General features: G+C 36.5%; 1 protein-coding gene across 2 annotated transcripts; it reads right to left on the bottom strand.

The window, feature by feature from the left end:
• Positions 1–259: 259 nt before the first annotated feature.
• On the bottom strand, positions 260–9377 carry LOC111403751 (serine/threonine-protein kinase HT1-like). 2 transcript variants are annotated; one of them, XM_023032368.1, is made up of 4 exons: positions 9114–9377; positions 7466–8460; positions 863–1227; positions 260–544 (listed from the first exon to the last, which is right to left on the bottom strand). In XM_023032368.1, exons 2-3 carry the CDS (start codon positions 8359–8361, stop codon positions 888–890), a joined length of 1236 nt encoding a protein of 411 aa, XP_022888136.1. In that variant the 5' UTR covers positions 8362–8460; positions 9114–9377; the 3' UTR covers positions 260–544; positions 863–887. The 2 variants fall into 2 exon arrangements, with proteins under 2 accessions (XP_022888136.1, XP_022888135.1); XM_023032367.1 differs by lacking the exon at positions 260–544 and having other exon boundaries at positions 567–1227.
• Between the last annotated feature and the right edge of the window lie 420 nt (positions 9378–9797).

Here is a 9797-nt window from a genome sequence, read left to right as displayed (position 1 = left end):
TTTTTTAACCACATTTCAACATCAATCACTATTCCACACTCCATTTTTTGAAATTAAAGGACCACAAACAGGGCCTAAGTTGGGATGTTGCTTTTAAGCATTTTCAGGCCTATTTTTTATACAGAGCAGATTTAAGGTGCAATACTCAAATCTACATTTCTATCTTATTGACATCTTGAATCCGACTTCCATTTCACTTCCGACCGAAACACTCATTGTGCTGCTGCTATTACTTTGCACGTTCAGGTGAGAGACAAAATTGACAAAAATGGGCTAACTTTAGCATGATTTCATCAAATTTGATAGGTTCACATAAATCCAATACCACATCATTCATTTAATAGAACTTTATCAAAGCGTGACACCAAAAACTGGTATACTAAGTAGTGCTAAAAAGCATTATTCAAATTATACATGATTCATCATCACGTCCGGAACTGAAATGTTTTGCTGCCATTGGACAGACCTCCAAGAAGTACTTAGAAAAGCAGACGGCCGAGGTGGAGAAAATCTCCGACCAAACTCACCATCTTCAAAGCAGTATCTAAACAGTTCACATTCAAGAATATAAGCTGAGTCTGACGTAAATATATTCTACCTGCCATTGTTGATGGATACAAGACCAAAAAAGGTAGCATTTAAATATAACACAACGGGCACATATAAATACACACAAAATCTCTCCTACTAAGATCTTAGAGTCAGAAACTTATAAAAATAAATTACATAAAGCAAGCAGATCTTGTCATAACTTTCCTCCCTTTATCTATCTGAAGAAAGAAATTAAGCCTGATGATGATACATACACAAAGCTGATATCAAATTAGTTTCTTCCCCTTCCAATTCTTTACTTTGTTCTTACCCTTATCAAATTTCCTCTCTCGTCATCAATCTGTAGTCATCGGTAGACTCATGCAGCACCTGAAACGAGCTTTTCTGACAGTAGTCATGATCTCTGTCTCTGCAACCTCGAGCATTCTGACTACCTCACTAAAGGAAGGCCTAACATCAGGATCAGTGTCCCAGCATCGAGTCATGATCTCGCTGAGAGAGGGAAGGCAATCATTGGGAATATTGGGACGAACACCTTTATTGACAACTGCAAATGCTGCCTGAACAGCAGTCATGTTCTGGAAGGGAAGCATTCCTGTGATGAGCTCCCAAAGTACAATCCCAAAGCTATACACATCAACTTTCTGGGTGTATGGCCTATGCTGGATCATTTCCCTGCATATTCAGTGCAACAAGCAGTGAGTAGCCTATAATGAAACATTAAATAAAGAATATGAACAGTAAATTTTACTATTACTAAGAAGACAACAATTTCAATTAAGCCTCTATAACACACAACTGTTTACGAGCAAAACATCAGATCCACTACTGTTCTCATTATACACGGAAAAACTGCCACATCACATTCAACGCCTGTGTCACCCCATCTCCTCCTAATTCATCATTTAATAGCCCTAACCATCCAAACACCTTGTACTAATTTCTTAGATTCTAACCCGCCATTTGTTACCATCTTCAGTACTACTGGGCCCCCATCATTGCACACGTATATTAGGCCCCCATCCTATATAGACCTCGAATGCACACCTGCAATTTACAAGCACATTTTCCTGTTGCATTCACCCATTTAACATCTAGATTGTAACAATATCTCTAATTGCCTGTAATCACTGGCTGGTACACTTCTCCTGCAATTGTGTAATAAACATTTTCAACAACCATAATACTCTGTACGTTTCCAATGAACAACAAACATTGCTTAAATTAAATTGAAAATAGACAAAAATGATAATTGTAACGGAAGGACAGCTATACCGTCATTATTTCAGCATGAGACTGATTGAGTAGGTGGTTTCTGGAAGTTCGTTTCCCACTAAAGAGATTCTCCTCCTAAATAACAACTATTATATTTCCAATAAATTTCCATGCCTAGATTAGTGCTGAAACTTAGCCCTTGTTTGGCTCTCATTTTCCTCCAAATTTATTTCCAGCCACATATTTCAACTACTATTATCAAAATCTACTAAAATCTAATTTTTATCCAAACCAAGATGGGGCGTAGTAACATAATGATTACAAGGCAACATGTTATTTTGGCCTATTACTTGCTTCTTCTCACACATCCACCGAGCTGCCAAAATCTTTCAAGTAGGTTTTTTATTTAACATCATTATAAATTCATTCCCATCATTTTTTTTGAGTAACCAGAGGCAGATAATTATGGTCGTTGTGTCACATCTATGCCTAAAGCATCAAATCACATTAAAGATTCTTGACGTATTGATTTTGCAGTTGGATATCGCCTTCACATGGTTGCAAGGTTATTTCGGGCATGAGTCAACTGATAATGAGGGTGTCGAATGGATTTCGAAGCTTGAATCAAAAAGTTTTCTAGGTTAGGTATCTATCAATGCCACATTAGAATCTACTAACCTAAAAAAACCAGACTCCGGAGAAACAACGAATATAACAAGGTTTTCAACATTGAGAATAGGGTCCACAATAAAGCAAAGAATGTGAATAACACAGTATTGCTAGATCCCCAAGATAGAGAATCGTATTGCTCAAGGCTAAGCAAGCTTCAAGTCCTTGTACTTGCTGTCTCTAGTTATCACCAGTAAACTGTCAGTGAACAGAATTGTCCACACTGACCATCAATAGCCATGTAAACTTAACCCCAAGATAGAGAATCGTATTGCTCAAGGCTAAGCAAGCTTCAAGTCCTTGTACTTGCTGTCTCTAGTTATCACCAGTAAACTGTCTGTGAACAGAATTGCCCACACTGACCATCAATAGCCACGTAAACCTAATGTTTACATTGAATCGTCATTTTTTTAGTGGAATCAGAAGCGTTTTGGGATTAAGAAAAGAACAATTGTCTAATTTTTAAGTCTTCAAAACTCCTAAGACCATTCTGCCCATAGGACCAGAACCAAGTAGGTACAATCCCACAGGAACCATCCTTCTCAAATATATAGTTTTCAAGATATATTTGCTGTACCAATAAGCCTACATATCTACAACAATAGTCGTACTCACCAAGGTATGTGATAGCTAATGAATCTAGATGAAGTTGCATATCAGGTTGCAGGTTTCCTGGACATTCCAGTAAGCAGAAAACACCCACATGATCATGCCAATCCACTAGGAGTTTAGTTTAAGTGTCAGTTATAACTTAAAAAAAAATTTATATATTCTGAAATACGTATCAGCAGAGTAGTATTGTGGTGATGCCCTAGATTAATTCCTTCCATTGAATAAAACATATAGTATCAGTTCCACTTTTTGTTTCTCTCTTACTTTCCTGGAGATTTATTAAGTATAGTTTCGATCCATATATCTTTTGTTTTCCCCTATTTAGCATTTAAACCTTTAGTTAAATTAGGTAGCCTCCAAACTCTAATATAACCATATGGTGAGGCCAAAATGTAATGTTTGCTGAAAAAATATAGGTAGTTCAGTAATTCAAAATTGAGAATTTTCTAGTTTCAGATCCATATCATGGCTTTTAAGTCTCTAGACAAATCATACCAAGAAACTTAAAGAAGAAACAAACATCAAAACACCGTATTCATCTCGCCTCAAAATATTTAGTGACTAGGAAGACTATATACGTAAATTCGGTGATCTTGAAATTTCCTAACCTTTCATTTTTAAGCATAAATCCACAAATACTTCAGCAAAACACCAATTTACTGTTGCATGAAAGGTCGGGTTCATCAAAGTTAATCGAGTAGAAGAGCCATAGAAGTAAAATCAACGGCTCATGGGTATGAGAGAAGCAATGGTGTATAGCAACTGCATAAAATCTAATTAGTAGAAAGGATTCAAGGTGATCAATTGACTTTGATATTTAGAAGGTTGGTCCATTGCAGCCCCGGTCATGATGCCTTGAAGATCGTGATCTAAATGATATTAGTTTCATTCAGCAATGATGTTCAAGTTGAAAACGAACACATCATTAATATCTATAAATAATTTAATTGTTTATTTCTCTTGCTTGAGACAATTTTTTATTATGGAATATTCTTCCACAAGAAATAATGTTGTATACTAGTTTATTTCTCTTGCTTGAGACAAGTTTTAACTATGGAATATTCTTCCACAAGAAATATATGTTGAAAAAGAACCTTTCTATCACTATTTGATGTCCATGCCTTTTCAGCTCAGTTACCATAATGAACATGCCATTAATATCTATAAATAATGTTGAAATTGTTCATTTCTCTTGCTTGAGACAGTAACTGAGTTCATGAGCAAATGATTAAATCAAGGGACTAGTACATAATTAGACATTCAACCTTATTAAGCCCTTAATTGGGATCCATTATAATGAGTTTTGGGGGATTATGTATTCTGGAATAGTGATTTTTCTGAAGAACGTGTTTATAAAAAAGAAGAAAAAATTTTGAGTTTACATATTATATTATTTTATCAGAGAATGTGTGGTTAAAATGACAAAAAAAAATGTATTAATTTATAATGGAGACCAAACAGAGACTAAGTAATTGAGACCAGAGTTAGAAAAAGAAATAAAAATAGAGAATAACCTGGGGAAAACGAAATGAAACCCACTAAAGTAAAATTTCTCATCTCTAGTATTTGGCATCACCACATATAAGCAATTTCCCAAGAGTCATATCTTTATTTCAAGGACCTCACACTATAAGCAAAAGTGTTTTACAAATAGGAAACATTATGAAAGTCATAAGTTTATCTTATCACTTTGAGAAGTTTACGTATGAAGTATTGAACAATATAGATAAAAATGGTAACAATCTAACAGCTTCTCTCTTTTTATTCTTTTGTGCGTACTTATTTTTTTTTGTGTGTGTGTGTGTGTGTGTTTTGGGGGATGGGTGGGGACCCTAACAAGAACAGATAAATAATGATATTGAGAAAGATTAGTGTAATTTAAGGGACATGATATTTGTCCACCAACCAATAAATCTGATTCCTCTGCATAGTTCATTCATATGTTTATTTAGGAATTGAAAATATAATTTCACCATGAAACTAATAGGCCTCCAATTCTAGAAAAGCCCAGAGAATTGAGAAGAATGTGTAGCAACAGAATACTGTTATTAATGCAGACAGAGAAGGGGGAGAGCAGTTGGAAAGGATATGTAAATAGAGGGGCAAACCGTAGGGGTAGGTAGGCAACAGTTGAGTGGTAGAAGACAGTCTAGTTTATCTGTTTTGCTTTACATTTCCCTGTAAATGATTTTAGAAATCAATAAACATCCCTTTGTTCTTAATTTCTCCAATTAGAACCTTAACAATTGGTATCAGAGTGACCGATTCTGATGGCTCAAAAGAAGATAGAAATCAAAGTGGAAGCCATGGAGAAGGAGATGAAGCAATTGATATGTCAGATGCAGCGCTTACTGGATTTGGAAAGGTCTCCTCACACACAGCATGGAAAAGTTACTGCTGTCCAAGGAAGAAACCCAAAAAATATGGTTGCCTAGATTTTTCACAAGACAACAATGACCAGGTATTCGAAGGAGATAGATCCAAAAGTGTTATGGAACGAAAGCTACCTCCTAACGTCCACTGGGAACCCTTGGTGGATCAACCAGCACAAGACAAAGGAAAATGGCTAGAAGGAGCGGGGTGGCGGTACCGAAGGAATTACAAAAGCTTCTGATCAAAATAGAGATGGTGGTGATTAGCAGCATGTTTGGAAACTCAAGATGTTGGAACTCTTACTTTCTCCTCCACCGGAGGTTTCTAAACAAAGATTGCTACAGCAAATCAAGTAGAAGAAGATGAAGGTGTCGACTAACAAAAGGGAAGAAAAATATATTAGTGGGCTGACAATTACGCCTAAAATTCATTTTCAAAAGCCTGTGGGATTGGTCTTGGAGAGGGTCCAATCAATAAAAGGCAAAGGTCTGGCACTTAGGGCTCAACTTCAAAAAATAAAAAACATGTGGGCTTGATTTCGGAGATGGCCCGATCTGTAGAAGGAAACTTACGACTGAAACAAGTCCCAAGCAAAACAAACCCAAGTAAGTATACAGATCTGATTTCTTCTTGTGAAGAGACTACATCGACTTTCTCTTCAATTTGCAAAACAGTGCCTCTCTTCAATTCCTAAATTAGTTCACAACCCATCTCTAAATCAAAAATGGGAAATTTTGGTGGTAGGGGCAACGGGCTATGGAGTTGCCTACTCCCAATATTTGCCGATTGAATTCCAGCTTAGCCATTAAATGTCATGGCTGGCGAATTCCATCTTCGAATCCAATTGCAAAATATGAGACAAAATATGATTTCCACCTTGAGGACAAGGTGTTTTTGGAACCCGGGGATAATGATAGGCCTCCAATTCTAGAAGAGCCCGTAGAATTGAGAAGAATGTGTAGCAACAGAATTCTGTTATTAATGCAGGCTGAGAAGGGGAGCAAGCAGTTAGAAAGGATATATAAATAGAGGGGCAAACTGTAGTGATAGGCAGGCAAGAGTTGAGTAGTAGAAGAGAGTCTAGTTTATCTGTTTTACTTTACATTCCCTGTCATTGCTTTCAGAAATCAATAACCATCCCTTTGTTCTCAATTTCTCCAGTTAGAACCTTAACAGAAACTTAAACTATAAAAGGTTGGCAACATGTAGAGAAGAATTCCATCAATCAGAAGATGGGACTCAAAAATAAATGGCTGAGTGGAATACTCTAAGTAAGCAATGCTATCTTACCTCAAAACACAGGTGTTATCTGTGGCTTTTTGGAAATCCAAATATAACTATCAGCAATATGTAGACACCTGTCTTTTTTCTGTACAATTCAATACATCTCAAGGGGGCCACAGAAATATAGTGTTGTTTATGAAAGCAAAGGATAGCTAGCAGATAACTGTGCAAGGCTATTAGACGAACTGATACAGCATATATTAGCATGCCCAAGAGTATGACAAACGTTAGTATGCAGCAGATTAATCTCTCCCATACTTTTCAATATTTTGTATGTAAATGAGCACAGAAGCTAAAAAACGAAACAAGCAAGAAACTGTGCAGAAAGCAATATAATGGAGTCATACTCAAATTACTCAGGTACTAGTAAAGAGGAAATATTTGTTCCTATTTCAATTTCTGTCACCGTCTTCTGTTAGGAAATTTTACAATAATTAAATCCAACAGCTAAACCAACCCCATTTCTAAATTTATGCAACTCATTTTGTATTCTCACCTGCACAAGGACATATGACGGAACAACAAATTGAACGTGTATAACAAGAAAACTTGAAAAATTGTGGACTTAGAAAAATAAAAAAATTAAATTAAATTAAATTAAAGCAGAGAAACAATGGTAAAATAGTAGCAACATAACTTAGAAAGAAACTCCTAAAATTAAAAAAGAAAAAAATTTGTTTCTGTAAAAAGTTTTAAGACCAGTAAAAAGATTAAATTTATGAGTCACAGCAGAAGCAAAAAAGAAGAGTAGGAAACATACGGGGCCATCCATCGATAAGTCCCCGTCTCTGGTGTCATTCCTTCGGTTTGCACCTCAATACGAGCAACCCCAAAATCTGCAATCTTAATTGACTTGTCAGCTGAAATTAGAAGATTGTCGGACTTCAAGTCTCGGTGAATCAAGTTTAATCTGTGGACATATTCCATCCCCCTTGCAACATCCAAGGCCTGCTTTACAGCCAATTTTAAAGGCACAGATCGTTTCTGTCTCTTTGCTAAGAACTGGCGCACAGAACCCCCCTTTGCATACTCAGTTACGATACACCAGACCATGGGTTTACGGCATGCACCAATAAAGCGAACAATGTTCGGATGCTTCAACCTTGCCAACATCATCACCTCCTGCTGAAACTGCTGCTCCATCAAGTGTGCCCTCTCTGGATCATTCTCTGGCTTCTCTAAAAGCTTAATTGCAACATCTTCTCCATTATAAGTACCCTTATAGAGCTTCCCAAATGCGCCCTGAGCAAAAGCTTGCCCCATGTTGAGCTTCCTCAAGTCAATTGTCCACTCGTCATAGTTCCCAAGCCCATCGGTAGGGTATTGAGGGTCCATCAAAGCTTGGGCCAGGGCATCATCGCTCAGCCCTTGGGAGACTCTCCCAGGATTGACACTTGCCGCAACGGAATAGTCTTTGACATACTTGAGGCCTTGGTGACCCAAGATACGGGTGTGGGAATCATTTGAACCAACACTGCTGTTGTCCATTGACATGGCAACGGAGCCTCCGCCATTGCTCATCTGTAAACTCCCATAACTATCAATGGACATGTTAGAACCCTCATTGAGCTTACGATAAAAATCTTGCGAGAAATCGAAATTGTCATGATTATTGTGTAGGCCTATAATTCCTGTAAATTTTGGCCCCTCCGGCATTTTTCTTCAGGCAAAACAGTTATAGCAGCACAAATACTTCAAAAAATTTATATCTTCTGCATGAGAATTTTGACGCTCTGGACCTCGCTCACCAAAACCCTACAAAAATAAATAAATAAATAAAATGAATCATTAATAATATATCAAGTCTCAATCAAGATGTTACACAAACCAAAATTACTTCCAAAAAATATAATGAACCCTTCACTCAACCCACCAGTCACCCATCACCACGCACACAAACAAATAAATATAGATGCTACACAAACCAAAATTACTTCCAAAAGTCTAATGGTTCCTCTACATGACCCACCAGTCACCCAACGCCATACACACAATTGACAAAAACATAAAGTTCGATACTGACCCGTAATCATCCATAAAAATGTTCATATAGTTTTCTCAAACCGAACATTTAGAGATAGAACACTTCAAAAGTTGATTAGACTGAATAAAACCCTAATTATAAGAGCTTCAATAAAATTCATATTAATCAATACAAGCTCAAAGAAAGTAAACAATCAAACCATAGTTATTCATTTGACCACTCATTTCTTTTGCACTCCAATAATTACAGTCAATCAACTCTATAAATCATCAATATTTTTACTTCCAGAAACAATTTTTTTTCAAAAATAAAAAATAAAATCAAACTTCAACTCAAAACACGCACCAATCGAACATTTATAAAAGCACGAAACAACCTCAAAAATCCAACAACGTTTTTCACGCAGAAAATAAGTTAAAAAAACCTCAGAATCGGGGAATTTCAGGGATCGATCGAGAGCGCTTGACTTTACACTTTTCCCGACGTGTTCAAACAGAACACCGATAATAAAACTTGCTCCTCTTTCTCACGCTTCAGCTGTACACACAACAAAACGAGCCAAGGTACATCGAAAACGACGTCGTCTCCAGTGAGAGGAAACGGTCGCAGAGAGAGATGAAATGAATGAATGTTTGCAGAAAGTACAGACTATTTTTCTTTTGTTAATTTTTATTTTATTGCTACTACAGGAAGGGAACGACCTACTATGTATACACTCATACACGTAACCTGTATGCTCCCAGCTGCATCACATAATCTCCACCGTCGATTTCTGGTATGATGCGTGGGGTCCCTTATTCAATGGTTTTGAAGAAGAAAGTAAAATGTTCAACTCATGTAGCATAATGTACAACATATCGAAGAGGAATACTTGCGGCACGGTGCTAACTTGGTCAAATTTGACTGTTAATTGTATTTTATGTTATAAAATTAATTCGTTATGGAGAGGAATTTTTAAAGTCTAATTTCTAACCACGTTGAGAAATTATGAGGTTTTAAATTATAATTTAACTAATTTTCTATTATGCCTTTGTTTGAGCCATATTTTAATCATACATTCTCCCCAAAAAAAAATAATAAAAATTCAAAGCACACTCAAACAAAGGCT

This window comes from Olea europaea, chromosome 11, assembly GCF_002742605.1.
Source record: "Olea europaea var. sylvestris chromosome 11, O_europaea_v1, whole genome shotgun sequence".
Taxonomy (NCBI): Eukaryota; Viridiplantae; Streptophyta; class Magnoliopsida; order Lamiales; family Oleaceae; genus Olea; species Olea europaea.
The sequence above is the reverse complement of the archived record's forward strand: the minus strand, read 5'-3'. Positions and strand labels throughout refer to the sequence as shown.